Genomic DNA, 27,112 nt, shown 5'->3' on the forward strand with positions numbered 1-27,112 from the left:
ATATGAACAGACAAATGAAAAGTGAATATAAGTGGTTTTATTTTGTCTTCTACATTCTGGCAGAAGTGTGTTGAGTCTGGATATATGAAGGGGGAAACTTTAAAGGAGACAAGGCACCCGTGAAAGAAAAATAGATAGAAAAGAAATTAGGAATTTATGGTCATGTATTGCAGAGAATAGAGGGGAACAAGTGGGAGGAGTGAAGAAAAATAAAAGTGAAAATTAGTAATTTCTTCAAGGATAGGCTGCCATGGTGTCTTCAATCCAGTGAAGGAACTCGCACACTTTGACATAGACTCCAGGGTAGTTAGGCACGGCGCATCCCTGACCCCATGAAACCAGGCCGTAGACCTCTCCAAGACACACCAGAGGGCTGCCGGAGTCACCCTGACAAACACAAGGAAGCGAGTGTGAGCAGGTACACAGTGATGAATTCTTTCACACATACAGAGCTATGAGTCCAGTTAGTCTTTCAAAGCATTTACTCACATTGCATGCATCTCTGCCTCCATCCATGTATCCAGCACACACCATCCTGCGTGTGATCATGCCAGGATAGGCGTTCTCACAGGCCTGGTCATCCACGATGGGCACGTCCAAACACTGCAGACGGGTGGGCAGATTCACTGTAACAAGCAGAACAGAGATCTGTGAGACATCTGTACCTGAAGAATCAATAATGTGTTATTCAATTTCTCTTTAATTTCTCACTTCTCCAGCCAATCTGTAGCTGTCAGCCCCAAGGCCATTTGTAGCTACCAAATCTTAAATCATCTGTAAAACTATAACAACAGATTCCAAATATATATACATTTACATACATACTTTTTTTCAAAAGGTACTGTAAGAGGAATAAATTGTGTATTTGTTGGAGATTATTTTTAGCCCTGGATTAATACACACTGGGTCCTCTAGTGAGTATTTACAGCAGCAGGACGATGTGTGGGGTCAGCTACAGGATAAGCTGCTATGTGTGGAATTTTTAAATGGCCAACTTTGACATCCCCCAGTGGACGCCTATATAATAGAACACTGCCCCTCCCTGCCCATCTTGGACCTGGAGACTCTGAAGTGAATGGTTTGAAAACAAAGTTGCACTGATATTGTGTCATTTTTCAGAAACAAAGGATTTTGCCATCCAAGTAATTTAAAAGAAGCTAAAATTACATTCTGCACTACAAATTCCACACATTATGGCATTAAGCATGTTGTCCTTTGCACACTTTAGCTGTAAAATTTAAATTATTATCAACCCACCCCCATCCATGGCGGTGTTACCCCAGCCAGACACAGAGCAGGGGAGCCCTCCTACTGGGCACCCTGTGGGCAACGGGATGGGTGCGACTGCTGCAGTCACCTCTACTGGGTGGAAGAGCTTGATCAGCATGATGTCATAATCCAGAGTCTGGTAGTCATAACTGCACACAGAGGAATATAAAATAAGCTTTAGACTTTGGCTGTTTCTCTGCACTGAATGAATGAATCAGAACTTCATGAAATCATGCAAAGAGAAAGACAGGTTCATTTTTTCACTCACCTAGGGTGCCAGATGATGGTATTGGTCTTCATGAGCTGCTCAGTACCCTCAAACACTCGCACATCGTGTTCTCCCAGCATGATCTGCATGTAATAGGGACTGAGAAAGAAGGTGAAATATACTAGAAAAATGTGGAAGCTGAAAACATCATTCTAAGTCTTAATCTCCTTCGTCTATTTTGCAAAGATTGCACTATTTTAATTTTTCCACTTAACAGATGTCCTCCACATATGGCCCTAGATTGAAAAGCATTAGTCTTCCAAATACAAATGTTTTTGTATTGTTTTTAATCTCAAATGCGAAAAAAAAACTAGCAAGACAAGTGGTAAAAAAATAGATATAACTTGGCAACAAGAGATGCATATAATATTTAAAGGCAATCTGTCTTCTAATAATGCACACTTACTTGTACCAACAGTGGGCAACGGAGAGCACCCACTGTGTGTTGATGAGAACCCCACCACAAAAGTGGTAACCATAGTTGAGGGAGGCCATGAATGGACGAGAGTGAGGCTCACAGTCCTGCCCGCCAATGATCCTGCCATCTTCGCGGGGAACTGCAGCTGTTACACACACACAATCACACAGAAGAAGAAGAAGTAAGAAGAAATCGCTGATACATTACAGTGCACATATATGGCTGTGTGCTCTCGTATATGTAAGTCTATTTCTGTGTCTTTACCAGCAGCTCCAACCATCAGCAGCAAAGCCAGCAGACTCATGGTGTCAGGTGAATGATCAGAAGACACCTGGAAACACCCTAGCTTATATTTATATCCAGCCAGGCCCACTGTGCTCAGCCGGTTGCCCCCCCCCCCTTCTTTCTTTCCTCTTTCTGTTGACCCTATGTGTGTCCTCACACTCTGTTCCTTCGTCTTGTCAACTCCAAATCATTTCATGTTTGCCCACTTCTGCCCTGCACACCCCCTGTGGTTATCTCATCTGTGCACCTCATTACAAATGTGGACCAAGGTCTCCACACATTTAACACCTGTTTATAGTTCTTTCATGGGTCACTCATTGTTGGCAAGCTACAGTATACAAACCTTCTGGTAGCCTTGGCCCAATATGTACGCTCTGATGAAGGTCAGATAGACCAAAAGCTTGCTAAATAAAGTGATATATTGCAGGGATCTAAGTGTGCAGAAATATTTAATATCAGGCTTGGCTCAATATGAAAGGCGAGGAAGAACAAAATTATAGTAATAATGACCTAGAGACTCTATCAGCAGACATTTTATGAATCATAGTTTTAGTTTAAAAAAAAGACCAAAATACATAAAAGCGCTGTTTTAAAGCTCCGCTATTGGTTGCCCTTGAATAAAAAGCCAAGACAGGTGAGAAAGAAATAATGGTCTCAGGAGCAGAAAACAAAAAAAAATGTATACTGTATAGTTTTTTGTTTCTCTGTCAGATAGAAATCAATAGCCTTTAAGCCATTTTGAGTGCAGATGCAAGTCAAGTCAATTGTATTTATATAGCCCAATATCACAAATCACAATTTGCCACAATTTTGCCTTAGAGCCTCGATTCGGATAGGACAAAAGTCCCTAAAAAAAGGATGAAATCATTCTGTTCTATTGTATTAAAGCAATGTGTAATGTGTACAATATGGCTTGTTACAATAATTCATTGTGGTGTCTGCTGAAAAGGGAATTACACCTGCATCATCCATAAAAAGAGAATAGACACATTTATTTAGGTGCAAAAAATCTATGAAATTATCTATCAAAAACAGAGTGCACCAACACCAACACTCTCCAAGGCTGAAAACATGTAAGATGTGGCTCACTTATTAACTGAAAGGATAAACGTGGAAAACAAGAAGATAAGGTTATTTTTCTGGGCACGGATTGGGCCAGGAGAAGTGGACAGAGATTAGTTGGGGGTTTGTGTGGGTGGTTAAAACTGGGTGGAGGTGTGGAGGTGTGGAGGGGGGAGGTGGTGAATGGAAAGAATCAGAGGAGTTTAGGTATAAATGCAGTGAGTGACAGATTATTCTCGTCCAGTCTGGTCGTAGGAAGGTTTGAGTCAGCCACAAGATGATTGGCCTGATTGTTCTCACACTCCTGGGAGCTGCAGGTAAAACACATCTCAGATCTTAGGTATTAGGGTAAAAGAATTAATTGTAACTACGATAAATATGAAGATTTTGTATTTCCTTCACACCACAGCTGCAGCCCCTACGGACGACAGGATTGTGGGTGGCTACCAGTGTGAAGCCCACTCACAACCCTGGCAGGTGTCTCTCAACATTGGCTACCACTACTGCGGCGGCTCCCTCATCAATGACCAGTGGATCATCTCTGCTGCCCACTGCTGGCAAAAGTTTGTATTACATTAATGCATTAAAAAGTTTCTGTATGAACTGTCTGTTTAAGAGAGTTATGATAATTTTGTTGTTTGGCTTTTTTCTTTAGCCCCTTTTCACAGATTGCCATTTTGGGTGACAACCACATCTGGATGAACGAGGGCACGGAGCAGTTTATGTCAGTGGATGCCATCTACTGGCATCAGAGTTACGACTACCAGACCCTGGACTACGACATCATGCTGATGAGGCTGGCACACCCCGCCACTGTGAACCAGTACGTCAAGCCTGTTGCCCTGCCCACTGCTTGCCCTACACCTGGGGACATGTGCACGGTGTCCGGATGGGGGAACATCTACACTGATCAAGGTGAGACGCACCTGATCTTGACATTAAAAGTCGTCAAATCATTTTGCTCATCATAACAGAATATTTATGATGTTCTGCTGTTTCTTGATGTTTTTCTTGAGATCACCAGAAGAAACAAAATACAATGAATTATTGCACTCATGGCCTTCCATAGAGTTTAACACATTTTAACAAAAGCCTTTGATAAACTACTAAGTACTGATATCCATTCATACTAGAAATGAGAAACAGAGTTTCCCAGTGTGTTTTTGTAGAAATGGACCAACTCACCCGGAACAAAGACCACCATAGCTACTATCATAAAGCGCTTTGAGTGGTCGGAAGACTAGAAAGGCGCTATACAAGTACAGGTCCATTTACCATTTACCATAAAAAGGATCAAACTTTTATGAAATAAAACATTAACATTACATTACATTAACATTATATTTAAAGACTGGGGCTATTGTTTAGGCCGACATCTACAAACTATTAATTAATCATGAGATTCAAAAAGATATCAGTGGATTTTCCTTGAAAGATTTCCCAAATATATTTTTGTGAGTGTGAACACTATATATAAAATTTACTAGAAACCATGGATGCAAAACTAGAAAAAAAAAAAATTAGCTTGAATATGTTTCTCTAATGTTGTGCCAAATGATGTCCAAGTACTGTAAGATAAAAACTTCATTTGAAAGCTCACTTTTGTTTGATGGCTGACAGATTTCCCCAACTAGATTCCATTCTAAAGCCTGTTTAAATCCAATACACCATTTGTGCAATGACACATAGCAGACTCGAACCCAATAGCACGACCCACCAACAGTCAGAGTTGAGTAAAAGGTCTTGTTGGCTTTATTCCAAAAACAGGTAAGAGTCAAAACCAGGAGATCAATCAGAAAAGGCAGGCGAAGAATCATCAATCATCAATCAGGCATCGGTAAAGGCAGTACCAGAAAACTAATGCTACAAAGCCAGACCACATGCCAACTAGACAATCTCGTGCAGCACTAGTGCAACTAAAATATATGGTGCTGGGCTGATAAGGGGAAATGGGAAGCAGGTGAATGAGTGGGAGGGGAAGGTCAGGTGTGGGTAATGCAGGACAGGAATCTGGACTGACATGAGTTAGTACGTGACAGAACCAATGAGGAAATAAACAGAATTAACATTTTGAGCTGGCTAGAGTTGTGACAATTAGACTAAGTGGGCTAAAGGGGGCTTAGCCCCCTCAGTTGTATGTTTTGCCCCCTCTGTTTCTGCTTTATATCTTTAAAAAATCAGCAAAAACAACAAAATGATTGGCTGATGTACATGTTACTATCGACCGCACTGTCCATAGTACTGAAGAGGAGTGGAAGAGATCAGTAGACGGACAGAACACATCACTGGATTTTTCACCTGCTTGATTTTTGTGGTTATAAATATAACTTTTTCCAATTCTAACATTATAGCAATCTACAAACAGAAGGAAGTGAAGGGACAGTCAGCTTTTAACTGCTTTTGTCCATAAATAAAAAAAATATTTAGCGCTGTGCCAGTGATACATTCTTATGTGAGTGCTCTGATTAATAATGTATTATTTCATTTTTAAACTGTAGCCTTATGTTGTTGTTATTTAGCTTTTCTGAAACAACTGTTAATATTTCATTGTTATATCAATACATATCCTAGTAGGGTCTATCAACTGCACCTAAGCCAGTGTAGCATAAGATAATGCTAACAACTGAATTGCTTGAAATCTTTGGTCCCAGCTGACTTCATTTTGCTCTAACGTTTTTGGTTTTGGAAAGGTGATTGAAAAAAACACCACCATCCCCTTTAATACCAGAGTATTTTCCTTACTAGAGTCCCATGCAAGCAGTTTAAACAAGCCAGAGCTTGACAGACTTGTCATAACTAGTTATGGTTGCTAAGCTATGATTGGACAATCATTATTCAAGGCTGGGAACAGTCAACTATACTAACTGATATTTTATCTTATCTGCAGTGTTCAACCCATTTTACCTTCAGTGTGTGGAGGTCCCCATTCTGTCTAACAAGGACTGTGAAAATTCCTACCCTGGCATGATCACTGACCGCATGGTGTGCGCTGGATACCTGGAGGGAGGCAAGGACGCTTGTCAGGTATTTCCACACAATTACACAGCACATAAAATAGATTGGTGCTCTGTGAACATTTAAACATTTAATGAGATGAGATGATGGACTGAATAAACTCTTTTCTTCTTCCTCTTTCTCTTCTCTGCTCAGGGTGACTCTGGTGGTCCTCTGGTGTGTAACGGGGAGCTGCAGGGTATTGTCTCTTGGGGACAGGGCTGCGCTCAGCCGAACTTCCCGGGCGTTTACACCAAAGTCTGCTCTCTGCTGCCCTGGATCAACGATATTCTCTCCAGATACAGTTAGGCTGTGATCTCCTATCACAGAACTACATGAGAGAGGGGAAATCAGAGAGAGATTAAAATTGAAGGAGACAGAGACAGGAGGTGGTGGTGGGTAGTGTCAGAAGGAAAAGCAGCAGGAGAGTGGCTGAGGGAGAGCCACAAGGAGAAACGGTGGGAGAAATAGAGAAAAAGAGATGTGAAATGTCTTTAGTCAGGGCACAATCAATAAAATCTATCATTTTGTGATGCATCAGTGTGTTTGTTATTGTTGACAATACTGTAGTGCAGATGCTCTTGGGCGATAATGTTACTGTAAGAATTTTCTAAATACTTATTTCAATTCAATTCAGACATTTCCACCAAAACAAAAACAGTCAAACAATTATAGCAAATGTCAGCTTGCAAAATAACTTTCTCTTTGACCCATATTACACACAAACTAACACAAACTTTTACTTTAATCGATTAATGAAAGCTCTTGCAAACCTGCATAAGGAGTGCATTGTCAGTCTTTTAGTTTTCTTGGAGTACATGAACATTTGCCTCATTTGGATTTTCTGTCTCCCAAGTGCAAAATGCTTTATACACCTGGAAAGGAAGGTCACAGATGTTGCAACAGCCCATTTATCAATGTCAGCATACTACAAGAATCCAAAAAGGAGTTTGAATTCCATTTAAATTTTTTCAATAAGTTCTATTCAGTACTGACTCCTTGCCTTAGCAAATCTCTGGTGGCAGAGAAACTCAAAGAAAAGAACCACAGTCTTTCTCATAATCTCTGTCATAAGTTTTGTAGTTGTAAAAGAATGTCTGGGTGCCTTGATTTGTTTCATCACAATACTTTTCAGCAAAGTCATTAGATTTCTTGACAATATTTGCCTTTATTCTGACTAAAATGATGAGCAAATTTTTAAGGTCAAAGTCAATTAACAGGGTTTGCTTTTGGAAATTAACAGAAGTGTGCTCATGTCCAATAGGACATTCACACCAGGAACCTCCAAATTCCTCATTCTTTTTTGAGCAATATACGGACTGAAATTAAATTAATATGACATTTTTTAAGATCATTTTAAAGAGTTGCTCTGTTCTATGTGAACATGGAAAAAACTATTTTTGTTAACGAAAAAGCTCTTTAAGTTATTTAAGGCTTAGCAGAAAAAATGGGAACTGATGCAGAACAAGCTTTTGTCACACAATTTTGATTGATCATCCGACAGCATCATTCAGTAGGAAATCATCACTTTAAACTATCGTCAGCATCAAGGTAAGAATTATCTTTAAAAACACTGCAATTACTTTTACCCTTCTTCGAGAAAAAAAAATGTCACGCTTGCCATAATTGCCTTGTTTTCTGGTCCATGAAAGGTTACTTGAAGCTGCTGAAAGTCAGCCATCATCAGCCAGTTATGCCAAAGGGATGGCACATGTGTGACACTTTTTTAGCAACAATAGACTGAAATCAATAGATGGACAGTTGCATAGAAATATCTCCCATCTGTTCTACACAGACAGAGAAGATTGCAATGCACCTGCTGCTCTGTGCAGGATTGTGGATTATCCCTCTTCATCATTATCACAGTGACACAAGACACAGAAAGAGATGATAAAATGGAAATATGACAGGAAGACAGATCAGTAAATGAATGACTAAATGTAAAATTTAAAGCCCCCTTTAAAAAAAAACATTTTGCATAACCATTTATAATTAATTTATTCATTTTTAAAAATGCTGCTGAATGAATTTGAATTATTAATTGGCAACAACCGGCAGACATCCCTCCTCTAAAGAATTGTTAGACTTGTAGTAAAGCAGAAGTACCTGGTCCTTCGAGCTGCATTATAATTACATTCAAATACTGTCAAAAAGGGTTAAAAGACCAGTTAAATGTGAAAGGCATGTCAACATTATATAGTTGTCTTATACTTCACACAGAAAATCAATATTATTTAGTATTAGGCAATGGGAGTAGTATTTTTTGCCAATATGCAAAAGAATAACCCAAAATTATCTAATTCAATCTATTATCTAATAATCTAAATAAAATGTCAATGCCTTAAAATTCATCTAACTCAGTACAACATTTTAAAGGAAGGATAGCAACATTTACTTGGGAGCGTATGTCTGAGGCAACAGCAAACAAAATGATCATGTCATGAAAATAAATAATGCCTCGATGATTTGTTTAGTTGTTTAATAGTAGGCAGAGGATGTGACACGCTTCTGTTTTCCTTGTACCTGTTTATCAAGTACCTTGAAATCTATCAATATCTTATAAACAAAGAAAGACTACTTGGAGAATTTAGTATGTTTTCATGTTGTTTGGTAAACTGCTAATTATCAGTAATTCATAATGCACTATGTTTGGAAAACTCCATGTGAATGTGAATTCCATGTAAATGTATAACTTTAGCAGCCAATATGAGGAAGCCTTATTAATGATGTCAGTTCAAACCAGGTGTAACATAGTGCAGTGTTGCTGTGGACCTTGGAAGTCAGTCATAATAAAAATGAAACAAGATTATAAAAAGGCCTCTTGAACTATACTCTACTATACAAAAAGTCTGTTCTTTGAAATTATTTTACATAACATAGACACAAATGTTGTGTTTTAATTTATTTATTTGTTGTATCGTCCAGCACACAAGATGGAATATAAACAGCAAAGGATGTTGAGTTGCTTGACTGGACTTGTTTGGATCATTTAGTAGCTGGCCATGGTGCTCTCCAGCCAGTCGTTGAAGATGCAGACCTAAAAATGAAATGAGACCAGTGTTAGAACAATGAATCAGCATAGCATTGCAGTTCAGGATGACATAATAAACTGGACACGGTGTGTTGATTAAATATCCTAGTTACCTTGGCATAGACACCAGGGTGGTCCCTCTCAGCACATCCATAGCCCCAGGACACAACACCCTGCAGCTCACCGTTGCACACAACGGGGCCACCAGAGTCACCCTGAGAACAGAGAGTATAGTGTGTGAAATGACTTTAAAAAGTTTAATAAAACTCAACAAGCCATACCAGGGCCATTTCATACAGTTATTGCGTTATTCCTGCCTGAATATTGAATTACGTACCTGGCAAGAGTCCTTGCCTCCCTCCAAGTATCCAGCGCAGAACATAGCATCAGTGATCATGCCAGGGTAGGAGTTGTCACAATCCTTGAAGGACAGGATGGGGATGTTCAAGCACTGCAGCTTGTTCCTGTCAGCAGCTGGAGATCAAGAGACAAAGAAAGAGATTAACCTGGAGCTACATAGCAGTAAAAACATACATGTTGAGAGCACAATGCAGGAGTTATTACTCACTGGAGCTCATGGTGTTGCCCCATCCAGAGACTGTGCACATGGTGCCAGCGGGAGCACAGCTGGTGGGCAGAGCCACGGGCTGCACGTACTGGTTGAGGGTGGCGGGCTTGCTCAGCTTGATCAGCATGATGTCATTGTCAATGTTGTAGGAGCTGTATCTGGGGTGGCGGATGACACGGGAGGAGCTGATGAACTGCTCGGTGTTCTCGGTGACCCTGATGTTGTGCTCTCCAAGACGCACCTCCACGCGGCTGGAGAGGAAAAAGAGGACCAGTGGCAGCTGAGTTTCATGATGCCTGTTAAAAGCAGATTAATTCATGCAAAACCTTGTTTTGAAATATCAAGGAGTGACGTACGACTTGTAGCAGTGAGCAGCAGACACAACCCAGTTCTCGTTGACCAGGGAGCCACCACAGAAGTGATATCCAGAGTTCAGAGACACCTGATGGGGCTGGGAGTAGGGTGTGCACTCAACCCCTCCGACGATCTTGTCGTCCTCCGTGGCAACTGAAAACACACACATCAGCAGTAAGTTAGAAGTTTGCTTAAAGTGCTCTCTACCAGAAAAATCTCTTTGAATGCAAAAAGTCCTTTTGTGTATTTTTTGTCAAACCCCAAAGTCTGCATTATTCATCTGAGTACTGAGGCTGGTTAGAGATCAATCAGCCATTCTTAGATTCAAAACCCCTCCCTTTAGGGAGACGCTATGATTTTTCTGGGCAAAGTTCTGGGATGAAGGCCAATAGACTGTTAGCAGAAAGGAAGGAAATTTGCTTGTGAAGAACTTCAGACTCACAAGCAGCTCCGATGAGCAGAACGAAGACCAGAGACCTCATGGTTGCTGTGTGATCTTGTAGATGAGAGGACTTACCCTGGAGCCCCGGTTTATATCCGCGCTCAGGAGAACTGCCCTGCTCTCTGGCTGTCCTCATTGGTCAGTAAGGAGCCAATCTCTGTAGCGGGATGTTGAGATTAGGTAGTTCATTTCCAGACTTTTCATTTAAGAAGCTTTATGTCAGTAAATTTGGAAACTGACCAAATGAATGAATATGGATCATATTGGTGCCTGGATTATGTATTTATAAAAAACAATATTTCTATGACCCATAATATCTAAACAATTTGTTAGTTAAAACTATGTGATCACTATATTTTTTAATTTGTGTCAAATGAAACCTTTCTTAAGAAAATTACTATCATTGCTGCATGTGGGCCACACATGACTTGTTAGATTACGATTAACACTCACAGCCCAATTAATTGTTGTTGGGGTTTTTATATTATGAGTTAACTTGGCACACATGATGACAGAGATGTTGAACATTTCAATGTTCTTGGGAAAACTTCTAAAAATAAGTACATTGTATTTATGTGTAGTATAGGTGCTGAAATATGGTGTCATACAGTCTTTATACTTTCAATTACTCAATAACATTTCAGAGAGAAATATTGTCAACTTTATATACCCTTTAGCTCTCAGCAGAACTACGGTTTAGATATAAATCATAAGCTCTGAAATATGATTTATTGGTTTATGGAGGTCATCTTTATAAAACACATAAAAACATCAATAATTAAACAGTCTGTAAGTGAATCATTATTCATATGAGTACTTAATTTCTTTTACTCAAATATTTGAATGCAGCTTTATCAGTGGATTATTCAGTGTTTCTACTTTTTTTGGTAAAGTTCTGACTCTAGCACCTATTTGTTGAAAGTTGGCTCATGTTTCTCCTGTCAGATTGCACAAGTACACAAGTCTCCTCTATATTTAGATTTGGCAAACACAGTATCTCACAGCTGTGTGTTTCTCAGTAGCTCTTGCCTTAAAACTAAATACACATATAAGGGGTGAGGCTGCCTTTGAGAAAGTAATTATAAGCTTTGTTATTTTCTGTTTTAAATGCACATTTCCATAAATAGATAGAAACCAGCGTTCGAGGAAGTAAAAGTAGCATAAATTGGATATTGAATAAAAACGTTATGAGTAAAAAGAAGTTAATGGCACAGAGCAGTGCCATCACCAGAAAATAAGGTGATAAATATTTGAAAACAGAGACAAGGCAACAAAAACAAAGATGAGCACAGAAATTATACAAGTGTATACATATATTTATATATTATATATAAACTCTGCCAGCCTAAGGACCTCAAGAAAGTTCTTTAACAGAACAAATATATAATTTAGAATCATGTTAATTTGTCTTTCTCAGTTCAAATTGGATATATAAAGTTTACCCAGATGGAAAAAAATACTTTTAACCAATACTGATGGCCTCATTTCTAAGATTATATTGTGCCAATGTTCTAATGGTCTAACAGTGAAAACAATATATTTATTTATGTGCTGATACAAGTGATGGTGTAGCAGTGTGGTGGTTAATTTAGAAATAATAATAGTTTTCATTATTACTTCTGTGCTTCATATCAACTTATGATCAAGAAAATCTGTATTTTTATTTCATTGTCATGTTTATTTATTTACTTTTTGCTTCCCTGTTCACTTAAGAACACATTCTTATTAACAATAATGGCCTGTAACCTGCTGAAAACCTCTACAGATTGTCTAAATAAGTCATCTATGTCACAATGATATAAATAATTGCACAGAAGAACCAATGATTCATTTCAAACACTTTATTTCTTCAGCTCCAGCAAAAACAAAGTTGTCATTTGGACAGTCAGTCATGCCTGGTTGTCTGATGTAGCGGTAGGGGGGAGTTAATTGCTGGCCATTGTGCTGTACAGCCACTCAGTTTGCACACAGACCTGAAATTGGAAAGATATTAGTCAGTTTGTTACAGTGTAACTACATTAAAGAGGACAATATTTATATTTTTAGCTGATCCAGTGAAATGTTACCTTGGCATAGACACCAGGGTGGTCTCTCTCAGCACATCCGTAGCCCCAGGACACAACGCCCTGCAGCTCACCGTTGCACACAACGGGGCCACCAGAGTCACCCTGAGGAAGAGAAAGAGCATTATTATAAGCACACAAAAATGTCCAATTCAAAAATAAAGTGATAACAAATCAGATCGACACACACCTGGCAGGAGTCCTTGCCTCCCTCCAGGTATCCAGCACAGAACATGGTGTTGTCAATCATGCCGGGGTAGGAATTGTGACAGTCCTCATCAGAGAGGATGGGGATGTTCAGACACTGCAGCTTGTTGCTGTCAGCAGCTGCAGCAAGAAAACAAAATGGAGGTGTCCAGTAGGGGTGGATGGTTGGAGCTTGTAGTGCATTTAGACCGATTTCAGAGATCTAAGTTTGTCAGAAATAACTGTTTTCTACTCACTGGAGCTCATGGTGTTGCCCCATCCAGAGACTGTGCACATGGTGCCAGCGGGAGCACAGCTGCTGGGCAGAGACACGGGCTGCACATACTGGTTGAGGGTGGCGGGCATGCTCAGCTTTAGCAGCATGATGTCATTCTCAAGGGTGTAGCGATTGTAATATGGGTGTCTGATGATCTTGGAAGCACTAATGTACTTCTCGCTACCCTCAGTGAGTCCTATGTGGTGTTCTCCCATACGCACCTCAATACGACTGAAAGAGATAGAAGATAGAAGATGGTACAGAATGGATGCTGGTTTTTTATGTTTAGATGATTTTTTGCTCATCAGATAAATTAAGTGAGGCCTAAAAAATATCTCAAGCATGCTTACGACTTGTAGCAGTGAGCAGCGGACACAACCCAGTTCTCGTTGACCAGTGAGCCACCGCAGAAGTGGTATCCAGCATTCAGAGACACCTGATGGGGCTGGGAGTGGGGTGTGCACTCATACCCACCGACAATCTTGTCATCCTCTGTGGCAACTGAAAACCAATGTAAGACAGCCAGAAATAATTATTAGTTTGCTGCAAAAGATATGCAAAAGTGCACGAGGCATGAAAGCACAGCCTGCTCTACAAATACAGTATCACACTCACAAACAGCTCCAAGCAGCAGAACAAAGACCAGGGACCTCATGGCTGCAGTGTGTGATATGTTAGATCACCTGAATCTATCCCTGTTTTATATCTGCTCCAAGCTGCCTGGTTGGTTCAACAATTGCCAATCAAAATAAAATAAAAAAAAACCGGGTGAGGTACTGACACCAGATATAGGTGGTTCATTACAGGTGATTGACCCATAAGTCAAGGCCTGCGATCCAAAAATATTCGAGCCAATATGACTGAAACAGCTGGATTATTCACATAATGCCCTTCATCAAGGCTGAGTTACTGATCAGTACTAGAAGGGTCAGCCAAGAGTGCATGAAACTTTACTTGCAACAAGCCTAACATAATGACCAGCACATAATGGGTGTATATCTTATAGTGAAAATAATCCATTCAGAAAAATGTTCAATTTAGGATAATTAGTGTACTGGCAAATAATACTGTAGTCCACTGCATCTTTTTTTTAATCACAGTCCAATCTATTTGATTGCTATGACATTTAACAGTCACAGTTAACAACAACTGTTGTGCAGTTAAAAATGCAATCTATTTAAAACCTAAAAAAGTTAAAATCCTATTAACTATTAATCCCATTATGTGGATTTGGAGTTGTCAGACTAATTTTTAAGGAATCATGTTCTTGTTAATCGTCCACTAATACCTGAACTAATGCTGAAATTGCAGCAGTGTTCACCAACAGCAGATCTGCACTTAGATCAGGGTAATTGATTGTGTAGATTTTTTTGCTGTGATTTTGATTATTATTACTAATTATTATTATTATGTAATCAGTTATATGTTTAATATATATTGTATTAATTATATGTTAAAACAAATTTACTAAGAAATCAGAGATCCTTGATTGCCCAATTAAGAATGGGAATCCTTCCCCTGGCACTTGAGGTCAGCAGATTTAAAAATATCCCAGAAGAACAGAGACTTTGTGAACTATGTGATTTACGAGAAGTGGAGAATGAATCTCATCTTCTTTTATACTGTCCCTTCTATGATGAACTAAGAGCACCTGTTGTAAATTAACTGTTTGCTCAAAACCCTGAAATATTTTGGAGTAATGATGATGTTAGGATGGAATGTTTGTTTACCTTTAATGTTTATAAGTTAGCCTCTTTTGTTACTAAAGCCTGGATGAAACGTCAGGATGATTTATATTGTTAATGTTAGTATTGTTTAGCATCTACTTTTGGTTTTTGGTCTGTTTATGTTTTATAATGGTGTCTTATAAGCCCTTGTGGGCTGGGCATGCTAATGCATGACACAATAATAATAAAAAAATTCATTCAAATTCAAATTCATATATATCTTTGTATTTCTCTCAACTCTTCAAAATCCCTTTTCACTTTAACAATGTTGCAAAAACATCATCAGATTAATTTTAAGACTGAAAATAAGTTTTAAAATAAAGTCAGTCTCTTCACTATAATCATGTGCAATCCCATTTAAAGTTTATTCACTGAAAGTTGGACTTACTGGTGATTTCATACAGTAATTGTGTGATTAAGTGATTTTGTTTTTTGGTGTTACTTGTCTCTTGTCACTTCACTGAATCAACAGTTTTGAGGTTTGCTATCAAAAGACACGTGGGTTGGTTTTCCTGTGAAAGGCAAATTCAACAACTGTGGTTGTGAACCAGGCCATCTGCAGAGCTGCAACTGTCTTCTCACAGCACAAATTCATCCAAGGTTAACGATTATGAAATACATTCTGTGCTAAACACAGATGCAATGCCATACAGTATATAGGCCTACAGAGTACTCTGCAAAAATGAGATAAACAATACAGTATTTGTTGTTCCTCAGATTAGTGAAATCATTTTAAGAACATACAAGCATTATGCACTCAGAGATCAATCAATCCATGTCATATGAATGTCATATGATGCTTTTTCCATTTAAATTCATAAAATGTTTTCTCATCCAATGTCCCTCCTCCAGAACTGTATTCAACATGCTATGTAAGAGATTTACTAATAATACAATTTCACCCATGCAGTATGTCAGTGCACACCTCCCCACAGTAAACAAAATATTTGCTTTTCCAATACCCAGCATTTTTTTTCCAGGATCCTGATTGGTCGAAGATAATTTCTGGGGTGTGTTCAGCAGGGATCCAGGAGCGGTACCATCTATATAAACCAGGACTCCAATAGAAGTCGCTCATCAACAGGATCACATAGCAACCATGAGGTCTCTGGTCTTTGTTCTGCTCATCGGAGCTGCTTGTAAGCATATGCCTTTCTTTTTGTGTTCATTAGTTCCAGTCATTAAAAAAACTGTCTCTTGGTTGCTGACTATTTGGCCTCCTGTGTGTGTTTTCAGTTGCCACGGAGGACGACAAGATCGTCGGAGGGGTTGAGTGCACACCCTACTCCCAGCCCCATCAGGTGTCTCTGAACTCTGGATATCACTTCTGTGGTGGCTCCCTGGTCAACGAGAACTGGGTTGTGTCTGCTGCTCACTGCTACAAGTCGTACGTCACTCCTTGATATTTCAAAACAAGGTTTTGCATGAATTAATCTGCTTTTAACAGGCATCATGAAACTCAGCTGCCACTGGTCCTCTTTTTCCTCTCCAGCCGCGTGGAGGTGCGTCTTGGAGAGCACAACATCAGGGTCACCGAGAACACCGAGCAGTTCATCAGCTCCTCCCGTGTCATCCGCCACCCCAGATACAGCTCCTACAACATTGACAATGACATCATGCTGATCAAGCTGAGCAAGCCCGCCACCCTCAACCAGTACGTGCAGCCCGTGGCTCTGCCCACCAGCTGTGCTCCCGCTGGCACCATGTGCACAGTCTCTGGATGGGGCAACACCATGAGCTCCAGTGAGTAATAACTCCTGCATTGTGCTCTCAACATGTATGTTTTTACTGCTATGTAGCTCCAGGTTAATCTCTTTCTTTGTCTCTTGATCTCCAGCTGCTGACAGGAACAAGCTGCAGTGCCTGAACATCCCCATCCTGTCCTTCAAGGATTGTAACAACTCCTACCCTGGCATGATCACTGATGCTATGTTCTGCGCTGGATACCTGGAGGGAGGCAAGGACTCTTGCCAGGTATGTAACAAGTTGACTCTGCAGAGGTCCTTATCCTAGACCAGTGCATCTCAGTTTTAACATAACACATTTTTCTTATTCTCTCTCTCTAAGGGTGACTCTGGTGGCCCCGTTGTGTGCAACGGTGAGCTGCAGGGTGTTGTGTCCTGGGGCTATGGATGTGCTGAGAGGGACCACCCTGGTGTCTACGCCAAGGTAAACTGAACATAAAAAGAGACAAAAAATATATCTTTATCATAAATTATATAGCTATTTGAAATTTCACGTTGTGCATGCCCAGTTAAAATTAATTCATATGCCGCTAGCTGTTCATGCTAACACACCTTGTTCTGTCTCCATTCCCAGGTCTGCATCTTCAACGACTGGCTGGAGACCACCATGGCCAGCTATTAAGTCTGATCCTGCGACCACTATCTTGCTCAGCTGCCGTTCTTCTATCATTCTAACAACAGTGTTGTTGTAGTGTTTTGAACATTGTGCAGTCATTTTCCATCTGAGTCAATAAAGTCTTACATCTTGACTTCAACACAACTTGTTCTTTCAATTTTTTGCCTGTGTCTTCCTACAATGCTAAAAAAACATGCTTTGATACTCAACTATTGTTTACTGCTCTTCAAGATTCGAATAAGGCAATTACTGATTATCTTACATCTAATGTACACTTTATTTGACATCCAAACTAGTGAAATGACAGTACAAACATATGCCATATTTAAACAGTTGATAACTTATGACTTAGGTTCTTTTGATTTTCGTCAGTATTACCAAAACTCTTGTCAAATATAATCAACTCTGCAAACAGCCCATTACCTTGATAGAGTCACGTCAATCAGGCAAATTTATTTATAGAGCAAACAACATCCCTGCAGAGATATGAAATAAATAAGCAGATACAACAAGTACAACAGACAACAAGACTGTTGTTTTGTTAATAATTGTGAGATAATATGAAATAGCAGAAAATCCTCTCCCTGACAGACATCTGTGTAACATATTTAGCGGCACAATATTGGACTGTATGTTACAAACTGAGTCAAAGTAAGTGCATCCCAGTGAATGCGACAATAATACTGCCTCGGTGTGCTGTATTCAGTGATTATTACTGTTGTTTAAAGGTATACTATGCAGTTTTCCGGTTTTGTCAAACAGCTACCCCTGGAGTCGCTGCGGAGTACTTGTATTTAACATTAACTGTCGTAAATACCACTCACCAGAGCTGTCTCTATATACGGCTCTGTGTCTCTGCATTCAAGGCCTGATTTGGCGGGACGCCACCTTTCAGACTTGCATAGCTGGTTCTGCCAGCGGTGTCCCTCTCCTGAGGGGTATTGCACAAAAGTAGAATAAAGAAATCCAGGATAATTGAGCAAGCGCGGCTTGACCTAGCCTGCTCGGTGCATCCTGGCTTAATTGGTTGCACGTTTGCCGAGCCAGGATAAAAAGGTGTGGCTATGTTAAGCCGGGTGTAGATGGTCGGGATGAGTGCGTGTTCACGGAATATTGAAATAGACCTCGCGATCGCTCACAGAATCACTGATGGGAACATGGATAAGAGTCGCGCTTCATATTTCACGGCCGCTGAAAAACAGCTCCTGATGGAGTTCTATGAAGAGGTGAAAGATATCATGAGAAAAAAAGGCAATACCAATGCCATAATTAAAGACAGAGAGAAAGCCTGGCAGACAATAGCGGACCAGCTTAATGCTTAAGTAGTCCAAAACTGTACAATGAATAAACAGTGCTCCACTGGAACTGTCATAATTAGGCTACAATTAAAGGACTAAAGGAGTTACTTTAAGTCCACTAATCAACTGTTGTACACTTTGCTTTAAATGTGGCAAGTAGATGTGCATGTTACTTAAATGTAGAGTATGATTAAGTGCAAACAATTCATAAAGAACAAACTTGTCTGGCCATAAAAAGACCTGGCAGCAAGTTACATTAAAAATGTTAAAAAAGTTAAATACAAGAACATTTTGCAGGCTGGTAAGTGACTTTAAAGTAGATAACAAATGAGGTGAATAGATTAGGTGTCTGCTGACATGTTGAATGTCTGTATGATTGTAGCAGTTTAAAAAAAAAGCCCATAGAACTGGCACAGGGGGCGGCCCACCAAGCCAGGATATGTGCGGCAAATGGTTTCTTTATTGAGGTTCTCTGTATCCCCAACAGAATAAAGGAAGCTCCCACTTGCAAAACATCTCAATGTAACACAGACCATCTGTGGTATATTGAGAGCATGGCTTCCTGCCGTCTGGTGCTGTATTTTTGGACCCAGCAGCCTACATAAATATCTTAGTCCATCACCTGAGAATCTGTATCTCTCAATGAGATAGTCATCTCCAACTACCAATGGGTCTGACCTGTCCCGGAAGACTCTTTCATGCCTAAATGTTCTTCTGAGGATTAGGGCTTCCTCATCCAGTACATCCTCCAAGAAATGGCAAACCATTATGAAGAGGGAACAGGTGAATGGGAGTTGGACAGACAGACAGACAGACAGACAGACAGACAGACAGACAGACAGACAGACAGACAGACAGACAGACAGATAGACAGATAGATAGATAGATAGATATTCCTTTATTTGTCCCACAATGGGGAAATTCCAATGTAACAGCAGCAAAGTGGATAGAGAGAAAACAGCATAAATAAACAGTAAAAGTAGGGAAATAATAAAAAACATTATGTACTAGATGTATATATACACATATGTACATATATATATGTATATATACATATATGTATATATACAATATTGCCCTTGTCACAGATTTCATTGAAAACACTTTTGCAACTTCATCAGCTGTGTTTTGTAATCTCAATTACTGCAATAAAACACATATTTAAGAAACCTCTGACGCATTTTGACAAGCAGTCTTCATTAGCATAGCAATATAACACTTGGCCTGAGTAATAATACTTCCACTTGAATCAATATAAAAAGACTGTTGCAATTACAAAGAGCCAACAGATTTAAATGAAATAAGAAATGACAATAGATATGTAATATTTTAATGCAGGATAATTAAAATGATGCAACATACTTAGAAAGACCATGGACATGCTGTAAAACATATTAATTCCTCACAGGATTGACAATGGAAATACAGGTGAATCACTAGGATTAATCTTAGCCTGGCTGTTAGCCTGGTCTGGAGCAGGCTAGCTGCAGAGAATACATCACCATAGTAACTTGGCCGGGATAAGTTTGACCTGCTTTCATGCAACCAACTTGAGGCTAAATTCAGCCAGGATAACCAACATATCCCGGCTTAATCCCTTATCCTGGTTTTGTGCGATACCCCTCAGCTTTGCTATCGGGATGATTCGCTGTACTACGAGTTCATTTACCATCGAAATGACTTCGAAGCTGTTATATTAAGGTAGAAATCTTGCATAGTGTGCCTTTAACTTAATGGCATCTTTTGATTTAACAATATTTTACTTTTTATTATTCCCAATAATAATAATTGAGTGTAATTGCTTGAATTGTTTTATTAGTTGATGTATTGAGTATTTTTATTCTTAGTACAATATTGTTTTCATGATATTCCACATGATAATGCCATTAAAGCTGAACTGAATTGCATTGAACTAAATTGAGAGAAATAATTCATATATACATTTTGAAGTAGTTGCTCTGTAGAACATTCCCTGCAGTTTACATTTGCAAAGGCCAGGGCCAGTCAGTGAGTCCGTCTGTGAGAGAAGCTCCACCTGGCACTACATCTGGGGCTGAGTCAAGGTCAGAAGGCTGATTACAACCTGTACAAAACATACTGTACGGAATTCCAACCAGGCCGGAGAAGCAACGAATCAAACTAAAATACACAAATAAAATTCATATACATTTTGAATATGTATATATGGTGCATTTTGTGACAGAACTGAGCAGAATCCTTTAACCAGAGTCCCATTAAAACTATGAAGTCCTGTTTTTGCTCAATTTTGAATAAGTATGACAAAGTTTTCCCATAACCACACTTTTGGTTGATTGTGATTGGTCGATAGCACCAGGGGTGTGTCTCAACAGCTGGCACAGGTTAAAGCTGTCAATAAAAACCCGACATGGGTCCAGGAAAATCTTTGCATCTCCATTTACCATCAACCAGTCATGAGGTCTCTGGTCTTTGCTCTGCTCCTAGGAGCCGTGTGTGAGTATGGACCACATTTAGAAAGTATCAACATGTAGAAACAATCTCTGACTATATTTAGTGTAGGAAATACAATGTCTTTTTAAAAAAAATGATGAAAATTTAGACATATAGACAGATTTTTTTTTTTTCAGTTGCCACTGAGGATGACAAAATTGTTGGAGGGCGAGAGTGCACGCCTCATTCTCAGCCCCATCAGGTGTCACTGAACTCTGGATATCACTTCTGTGGTGGCTCCCTTGTCAACGAAAACTGGGTTGTGTCTGCTGCTCACTGCTACAAGTCGTGGGTGCTCCACAAACTTCATCTCCAAAATAATAAAAAAACAAATAGTACAAGTTTCTCACAAGTCATCCCACTTGTTCTCCATTCTCTTCGTCTCACTCACAACTTCTCTTCCTCACAGCAAAATGGACATTGTCCTTGGGGATCACAACCGCTGGTTCATGGATGGCAATGAACAGATCATTCCCGCTTCCCGCGTGATCCCTCATCCCAACTACGAGTCTTGGCTGGTCAACAATGACATCATGCTGATCAAGTTGAGCAAACCTGCCACCATCAACCAGTACGTGCAGCCTGTGGCATTGCCCAGTAGTTGTGCCCCCGCTGGCACCATGTGCACAGTCTCTGGATGGGGTGTGACCATGAACTCCTGTGAGTATCAAACACTGTCTCCATACAGTTCTTCTGTTATTCACTCTACATCTGTCCATCCATTATTTGTCCTTGTGTCTCTGGTTCTGAATCTCCACAGCTGCTGATAGTAACAAGCTGCAGTGCCTGAATATCCCCATCCTGTCTGTTGAGGACTGTGACAACTCCTACCCCGGCATGATCACTGAGGCCATGTTCTGTGCTGGATACCTGGAGGGGGGCAAGGACTCCTGCCAGGTGTGAATCTCTGCTGTTGCAAAGTGCACAAAATATTTCTGACTTGTTTAGTAACCTCAGCACTTAGTTGAGACTTACTCTCCTACATGTCTTTGTTCCTCCGCTCTCAGGGTGACTCTGGTGGTCCTGTTGTGTGTGATGGTGAGCTGCAGGGTGTTGTGTCCTGGGGCTTCGGGTGTGCAGAGAAGAACCACCCTGGTGTCTATGCCAAGGTAAAAACAATCATTTATTTCTCTTTCATGACACAGAAATATTCTCAAAGCCTGATGTGACATGACATTTTCAATATGCCTTTTCCATTCATGTTTCCCTTTCTCTTGCATCAGACTTGCATATTCACAGACTGGCTGCAGAGCACCATGGCTACTTACTGAGACCGGTCCAATCATACCTGTGTTACAAATGATTCTATACTGTCTCAATAAAACTCTGACTGTTGTAATAGAGATTGAAATAAAACAGTGTGACACCTACATTTTTAGTATGTGCTTTTTGTTTGTATACCTTTTGTTTCCTTCTGATCTACCTGGCAAAAGTATAGATGAATGAAAATGAAAAAAATAACCTAATATTACTTTGTTACTGACTTTGGTACTGTGTTATGCTGTATGTTTTCAAATTAAATTACCATATTATTAAGGCCATGCAGTCATAGCAATAAAATAATAGATAGAAACAGAATAAATCATGAAGAAATAGTGCAAATAATAATAAATCCAATAAATAAGTATGTGGAGTTCAGGAAAGACAACAAACACTGAGCATGATTTCCCCATTAACAGTTAATTATAAACTAACTAACTAACTAACTACAACAGCTCTGTTACAAAGAAACAAAAACACCCAAGTGTCCTCTATCACAATATTTTGCTGTGGTTCATTGTTTTCATCGTGTCTGGTTGCAGCGAGTTTAGCGGAACTGTCGCTCCCCAGTTTCATGAGTTTCAAGTCGGACACATTTGACGACGCACCACCAATGTCAAACCCCAGCAGACTTCGCACTGACTGAGCTGACCCCAGGATTGCTTCTCACGTTGAGGTAACTGCTCTATTATGTAGAAAGAGGACAGTTTGATCAGATCATTCTCCTCAGATACAAACATTTCTCCGTTCCGACTCTCGCAGGAGAATCTAACCGGACAAGATGCGACTCACGCTGCAAATGCTGATCTCCCATGGCCGGGTGGCCCGGAAGATGGGCCTGGGTCCACAGTCCCGGATCAACATGCTGCGGAACATTTTGACAGGACTGGTCCGACACGAGAGGATAGAAACCACCCGGGTCCGAGCCGATGAAGTCCGCTTCTACGCCGAGAAGGTAACGAGCACCTGGTGATGCTGCCAGCCAGCTGACATTAAGCTGATGTTACAGTCATTAACCTAATTAAAACTGTAAGTGACAGACCAGGGTAGTAATAATAATAATAATAATAATAATATATAATTGTACTTCTATGTATTTTAGAAATAAGTTAATAACCTGTAGTTTACGGACACCTGAGGGGAAAGAAATATGGTAAACAAAACATGGCTGATTTTATTATTCCTTATAACTTTATTTAACCGATATCTCTATTGTTAGCACAACAATAACAAACATCTGACTCTTCATATGTTCATTCATGTCACAAACATACTTTGGCTTGCCTATCAAACATTTTGCATAAGAATCTAAAATAAATGATCATTATCAAGCAATAATGTATCAGCTGAACTACAATTATCAAAAATAATACATACTAACATAAAATGTCCTATTATTGCATTGTGTTGTGTATATTTTACACATGGGTACGGAAATATATATATATATACAGTGGGTACGGAAAGTGTTCAGACCCCTTTAAAATTTTCACTCTTTGTTTCATTGCAGCCATTTGCTAAAATCAAAAAAGTTCATTTTATTTCTCAATAATGTACACTCAGCACCCCATCTTGACAGAAAAAAACAAATGTAGAAATTTTTGCAAATTTATTAAAAAAGAAAAACTGAAATATCACATGGTCATAAGTATTCAGACCCTTTGCTGTGACACTCATATTTAACTCACATGCTGTCCATTTCTTCTGATCCTCCTTGAGATGGTCCTGCTCCTTCATTGGAGTCCAGCTGTGTTTAATTAAACTGATTGGACTTAATTAGGAAAGGCACACACCTGTCTATATAAGACCGTACAGCTCACAGTGCATGTCAGAGCAAATGAGAATCATGAGGTCGAAGGAACTGCCCAAGGAGCTCAGAGACAGAATTGTGGCAAGGCACAGATCTGGCCAAGGTTACAAAAGAATTTCTGCAGCACTCAAGGTTCCTAAGAGCACAGTGGCCTCCATAATCCTTAAATGGAAGAAGTTTGGGACGACCAGAACTCTTCCTAGACCTGGCCGTCCAGCCAAACTGAGCAATCGTGGGAGAAGAGCCTTGGTGAGAGAGGTAAAGAAGAACCCAAAGATCACTGTGGCTGAGCTCCAGAGATGCAGTAGGGAGATGGGAGAAAGTTCCACAAAGTCAACTATCACTGCAGCCCTGCACCAGTCGGGGCTTTATGGCAGAGTGCAATTGAAGGAAAGATGAATGCGGCCAAGTACAGAGATATCCTGGAAGAAAACCTCTTCCAGAGTGCTCAGGACCTCAGACTGGGCCGAAGGTTCACCTTCCAACAAGACAATAACCCTAAGCACACAGCTAAATAACAAAGGAGTGGCTTCGGAACAACTCTGTGACCATTCTTGACTGGCCCAGCCAGAGCCCTGACCTAAACCCAATTGAGCATCTCTGGAGAGATCTGAAAATGGCTGTCCACCAACGTTCACCATCCAACCTGACAGAACTGGAGAGGATCTGCAAGGAAGAATGGCAGAGGATCCCCAAATCCAGGTGTGAAAAACTTGTTGCATCATTCCCAAGAAGACTCATGGCTGTAGTAGCTCAAAAGGGTGCTTCTACTCAATACTGAGCAAAGGGTCTGAATACTTATGACCATGTGATATTTCAGTTTTTTGACATTTGTTTTTTTCTGTCAAGATGGGGTGCTGAGTGTACATTAATGAGAAATAAAATGAACTTTTTTGATTTTAGCAAATGGCTGCAATGAAACAAAGAGTGAAAAATTTAAAGGGGTTTGAATACTAACGTACCCTGTGTGTGTGTGTGTGTGTGTGTGTGTGTGTGTGTGTGTGTATGACCCTTCAGATACATTATTAAAAGTCAAAATATTATTGGTAAGTGTGTTCATATATTATTATATATATATATGTGTATATTGACCCTTCAGATACATTATTAAAAGTCAAAATAATTGGTAAGTGGTTCATTACCTTTCATCCTCACATAGTTAGATCACTGTTTCCATGAAATTTTCCAAACTAGCTATTACCATTTATCTAACGTATGATGCTGCTTGCATTGGTAGATGTTGATGTGTTATTTTTATTGTCACAGGTCTTTTTGTCAAGCCCAGACATGCTTGTGATCAGTGTAGTCCGTCTTTAGTAATGTGTGCACCGTACAGACTGATAGTGACGAGAGGAAAGTTGCTCCTGCAGAACCCCTGAGACCTCCACTCGGAGGCTTTAGGGTTCCTGGACGTAGTGTGACAATGACTGCACCACATAAGCCAGCTTGATATTGCTTTGTCCTAAAATGCTTATCCCACATTTTCTAACATTATATATTTGCACTCATTGAGATTATTTTATTCTTTACTGTTTGTTCCACACACAATGGTTCTGACTGTATTTGTTTTCTTGTTTTCTTTTCCCCAGCTGATCGACTATGCCAAAAAGGGAGACATCGATGAGAAGGCAATGAAAATGGCAAATTTTTGGCTGACAGTACGTATTCGCAGTTCTTCTCAAATGTATGAAGTTACACGCTGTGTCCCTCTGAATGTTACACAGTCCCATCTGAAGTCTTTGTTTAGTTTGAGTCTCCTTCTTCTCCCCAGGAAAAGGATCTGGTTCCAAAGCTCTTCAAGGTCCTCGCTCCACGGTTTGAGCCTCATTCGAATAGCTACACACGGATGGTACGCATCCCCAACAGACATAACCTGGACAGAGCTAAGATGGCCGTCCTTGAGTACAAAGGCAACCCCTTCCCGCCTCTCTATCCTGTAAAAAAAGACTGTGAACTCAGTCTCATCAACCAGCTTCTCAAAGGCTACAGAGAGGAAAGGGAACAACAGTTAGCTGCAAAAGCTTAATTACAATCATCCCGGTGTTGGATCAGTGATAGTGGTCACTCAAGGGTGATGGTTGGGTGCTGAGATGCTTCTGGGGAGTCACTTGCAGGTGCTGCAGATTGTGGTTTATAGAGACTGATGCATATCTTCACCAGAACAACAGTTCCAGCTTCAGAGTCAACTGAAGTGATAAAAAAAATTCCATAAAAGGACATTTATGATGATTGTGTATTATTAAATATTATTTCTTAACAGAACTAACAGACTGTTTTTTGGTTTGTTTCTTTGATCACTTAGTGGGCAGGTTTGCCCTTTTTAATGCAGGGAAATAAAACAGCAGCACACATTAAAGGGGTACTTCAAAAATGTATTACACTTCAGTAGAGTTGGAGGACGTGTGAGAGCAATTACAGATCAATAATGAAAACAGCAGAGGCCAAGAAATCTTGACTTTTACGTCCTGGACACACACTGCTTACATGCTGTGTGAACAGTGTGTGACGGCTGCCTCGCTGAACCGCTGCAGCTCGCAGGCCTGTGGTGTCCACACACAGAGAGCGTTTATGCTGCCGCTGCCAGCCCCGTTTTTCTATACTGAGTTCGCCTTTGATAAAATCCAGTACAATAAAAGCTGTGTTAACAAATTAATGGATTCTGTGTACAGAGTCGCTAGAGAGCTTTTAATCTGAGTCGGTTGGTGTGTGTATATGTCGGTGGTATAATGTTGATATGACTATGAACAGATCATTTTCACTGTCTATTTTTGCTGGGAGCCGCTCGCAGAAAATATTAGCAAGACCTTGACAGCCGCCCCTCACACGGGCAATGTGACTGCTCTAACCTGTTAACATTGGTGCCAAAATAAAAAAAGCAAGGCAGTCCAGACGTGCTGCAAGCGTTCACAGTTTGGCCGGGGCTTAGTCCCCAGTATGTGCCATGCTCCAAAAAACAAAAACAAAAACAAA

General features: G+C 40.1%; 7 protein-coding genes across 7 annotated transcripts; 4 read left to right on the top strand and 3 right to left on the bottom strand.

Moving 5' to 3' along the window:
- Positions 1-22: 22 nt before the first annotated feature.
- Positions 23-2,371, bottom strand: LOC127366654 (trypsin-like). The gene is made up of 6 exons (XM_051405810.1): positions 2,220-2,371; positions 1,944-2,100; positions 1,538-1,636; positions 1,258-1,418; positions 490-626; positions 23-387 (listed from the first exon to the last, which is right to left on the bottom strand). The coding sequence occupies exons 1-6, from the start codon at positions 2,257-2,259 to the stop codon at positions 235-237; spliced, it is 747 nt and encodes a 248-aa protein (XP_051261770.1). The 5' UTR covers positions 2,260-2,371; the 3' UTR covers positions 23-234.
- Positions 2,372-3,458: 1,087 nt separating this feature from the next.
- Positions 3,459-6,833, top strand: LOC127366655 (trypsin-2-like). Its single transcript, XM_051405811.1, has 5 exons — positions 3,459-3,619; positions 3,712-3,865; positions 3,958-4,217; positions 6,190-6,326; positions 6,453-6,833. The coding sequence occupies exons 1-5, from the start codon at positions 3,580-3,582 to the stop codon at positions 6,603-6,605; spliced, it is 744 nt and encodes a 247-aa protein (XP_051261771.1). The 5' UTR covers positions 3,459-3,579; the 3' UTR covers positions 6,606-6,833.
- A 2,352-nt stretch (positions 6,834-9,185) lies between these two features.
- LOC127366657 (trypsin-2) lies at positions 9,186-10,785 on the bottom strand. The gene is made up of 6 exons (XM_051405814.1): positions 10,692-10,785; positions 10,252-10,402; positions 9,896-10,146; positions 9,665-9,801; positions 9,441-9,542; positions 9,186-9,333 (listed from the first exon to the last, which is right to left on the bottom strand). Exons 1-6 carry the CDS (start codon positions 10,729-10,731, stop codon positions 9,286-9,288), a joined length of 729 nt encoding a protein of 242 aa, XP_051261774.1. The 5' UTR covers positions 10,732-10,785; the 3' UTR covers positions 9,186-9,285.
- A 1,732-nt stretch (positions 10,786-12,517) lies between these two features.
- LOC127366658 (trypsin-1-like) lies at positions 12,518-13,990 on the bottom strand. Its single transcript, XM_051405815.1, has 6 exons — positions 13,833-13,990; positions 13,568-13,718; positions 13,198-13,448; positions 12,945-13,081; positions 12,758-12,859; positions 12,518-12,664 (listed from the first exon to the last, which is right to left on the bottom strand). Exons 1-6 carry the CDS (start codon positions 13,870-13,872, stop codon positions 12,617-12,619), a joined length of 729 nt encoding a protein of 242 aa, XP_051261775.1. The 5' UTR covers positions 13,873-13,990; the 3' UTR covers positions 12,518-12,616.
- A 1,972-nt stretch (positions 13,991-15,962) lies between these two features.
- On the top strand, positions 15,963-17,449 carry LOC127366656 (trypsin-2). Its single transcript, XM_051405812.1, has 6 exons — positions 15,963-16,083; positions 16,181-16,331; positions 16,437-16,687; positions 16,782-16,918; positions 17,012-17,113; positions 17,264-17,449. The coding sequence occupies exons 1-6, from the start codon at positions 16,044-16,046 to the stop codon at positions 17,309-17,311; spliced, it is 729 nt and encodes a 242-aa protein (XP_051261772.1). The 5' UTR covers positions 15,963-16,043; the 3' UTR covers positions 17,312-17,449.
- Positions 17,450-20,981: 3,532 nt separating this feature from the next.
- Positions 20,982-22,442, top strand: LOC127366659 (trypsin-2-like). Its single transcript, XM_051405816.1, has 6 exons — positions 20,982-21,075; positions 21,210-21,360; positions 21,482-21,732; positions 21,833-21,969; positions 22,080-22,181; positions 22,296-22,442. Exons 1-6 carry the CDS (start codon positions 21,036-21,038, stop codon positions 22,341-22,343), a joined length of 729 nt encoding a protein of 242 aa, XP_051261776.1. The 5' UTR covers positions 20,982-21,035; the 3' UTR covers positions 22,344-22,442.
- A 473-nt stretch (positions 22,443-22,915) lies between these two features.
- Positions 22,916-26,404, top strand: mrpl17 (mitochondrial ribosomal protein L17). The gene is made up of 4 exons (XM_051406769.1): positions 22,916-23,008; positions 23,095-23,287; positions 25,732-25,800; positions 25,914-26,404. Exons 2-4 carry the CDS (start codon positions 23,114-23,116, stop codon positions 26,166-26,168), a joined length of 498 nt encoding a protein of 165 aa, XP_051262729.1. The 5' UTR covers positions 22,916-23,008; positions 23,095-23,113; the 3' UTR covers positions 26,169-26,404.
- The last annotated feature ends 708 nt before the right edge of the window (positions 26,405-27,112 follow it).

This window comes from Dicentrarchus labrax, unplaced genomic scaffold (assembly GCF_905237075.1).
Source record: "Dicentrarchus labrax unplaced genomic scaffold, dlabrax2021, whole genome shotgun sequence".
Lineage (NCBI taxonomy): Eukaryota > Metazoa > Chordata > Actinopteri > Moronidae > Dicentrarchus > Dicentrarchus labrax.

What these genes read in the sequence shown, in the direction of transcription:
- LOC127366654 (XM_051405810.1), bottom strand. Translation starts at nt 2,259, where the DNA reads ATGAGTCTGCTGGCTTTGCTGCTGATGGTTGGAGCTGCTG. An exon ending in GCTGATGGTTGGAGCTGCTG is followed by an intron (nt 2,101 to 2,219) that starts GTAAAGACACAG and finishes TGTGTGTAACAG; the next exon opens with CTGCAGTTCCCCGCGAAGAT. An exon ending in TAACACCGCCATGGATGGGG is followed by an intron (nt 627 to 1,257) that starts GTGGGTTGATAA and finishes TGCTTGTTACAG; the next exon opens with TGAATCTGCCCACCCGTCTG.
- LOC127366655 (XM_051405811.1), top strand. Translation starts at nt 3,580, where the DNA reads ATGATTGGCCTGATTGTTCTCACACTCCTGGGAGCTGCAG. An exon ending in CACACTCCTGGGAGCTGCAG is followed by an intron (nt 3,620 to 3,711) that starts GTAAAACACATC and finishes TTCACACCACAG; the next exon opens with CTGCAGCCCCTACGGACGAC. An exon ending in GCTGCCCACTGCTGGCAAAA is followed by an intron (nt 3,866 to 3,957) that starts GTTTGTATTACA and finishes TTTTTTCTTTAG; the next exon opens with CCCCTTTTCACAGATTGCCA.
- LOC127366657 (XM_051405814.1), bottom strand. Translation starts at nt 10,731, where the DNA reads ATGAGGTCTCTGGTCTTCGTTCTGCTCATCGGAGCTGCTT. An exon ending in GAGGCAAGGACTCTTGCCAG is followed by an intron (nt 9,543 to 9,664) that starts GTACGTAATTCA and finishes CTCTGTTCTCAG; the next exon opens with GGTGACTCTGGTGGCCCCGT. An exon ending in ACCCTGGTGTCTATGCCAAG is followed by an intron (nt 9,334 to 9,440) that starts GTAACTAGGATA and finishes TTTCATTTTTAG; the next exon opens with GTCTGCATCTTCAACGACTG.
- LOC127366658 (XM_051405815.1), bottom strand. Translation starts at nt 13,872, where the DNA reads ATGAGGTCCCTGGTCTTTGTTCTGCTGCTTGGAGCTGTTT. An exon ending in TCTGCTGCTTGGAGCTGTTT is followed by an intron (nt 13,719 to 13,832) that starts GTGAGTGTGATA and finishes ATTGGTTTTCAG; the next exon opens with TTGCCACAGAGGATGACAAG. An exon ending in GAGGCAAGGACTCCTGCCAG is followed by an intron (nt 12,860 to 12,944) that starts GTGTGTGTCGAT and finishes TCTCTTCCTCAG; the next exon opens with GGTGACTCTGGTGGCCCCGT.
- LOC127366656 (XM_051405812.1), top strand. Translation starts at nt 16,044, where the DNA reads ATGAGGTCTCTGGTCTTTGTTCTGCTCATCGGAGCTGCTT. An exon ending in TCTGCTCATCGGAGCTGCTT is followed by an intron (nt 16,084 to 16,180) that starts GTAAGCATATGC and finishes GTGTGTTTTCAG; the next exon opens with TTGCCACGGAGGACGACAAG. An exon ending in GGGCAACACCATGAGCTCCA is followed by an intron (nt 16,688 to 16,781) that starts GTGAGTAATAAC and finishes CTTGATCTCCAG; the next exon opens with CTGCTGACAGGAACAAGCTG.
- LOC127366659 (XM_051405816.1), top strand. Translation starts at nt 21,036, where the DNA reads ATGAGGTCTCTGGTCTTTGCTCTGCTCCTAGGAGCCGTGT. An exon ending in TCTGCTCCTAGGAGCCGTGT is followed by an intron (nt 21,076 to 21,209) that starts GTGAGTATGGAC and finishes TTTTTTTTTCAG; the next exon opens with TTGCCACTGAGGATGACAAA. An exon ending in GGGGCAAGGACTCCTGCCAG is followed by an intron (nt 21,970 to 22,079) that starts GTGTGAATCTCT and finishes CTCCGCTCTCAG; the next exon opens with GGTGACTCTGGTGGTCCTGT.
- mrpl17 (XM_051406769.1), top strand. Translation starts at nt 23,114, where the DNA reads ATGCGACTCACGCTGCAAATGCTGATCTCCCATGGCCGGGTGGCCCGG. An exon ending in TCCGCTTCTACGCCGAGAAG is followed by an intron (nt 23,288 to 25,731) that starts GTAACGAGCACC and finishes TCTTTTCCCCAG; the next exon opens with CTGATCGACTATGCCAAAAA. An exon ending in TGGCAAATTTTTGGCTGACA is followed by an intron (nt 25,801 to 25,913) that starts GTACGTATTCGC and finishes TCTTCTCCCCAG; the next exon opens with GAAAAGGATCTGGTTCCAAA.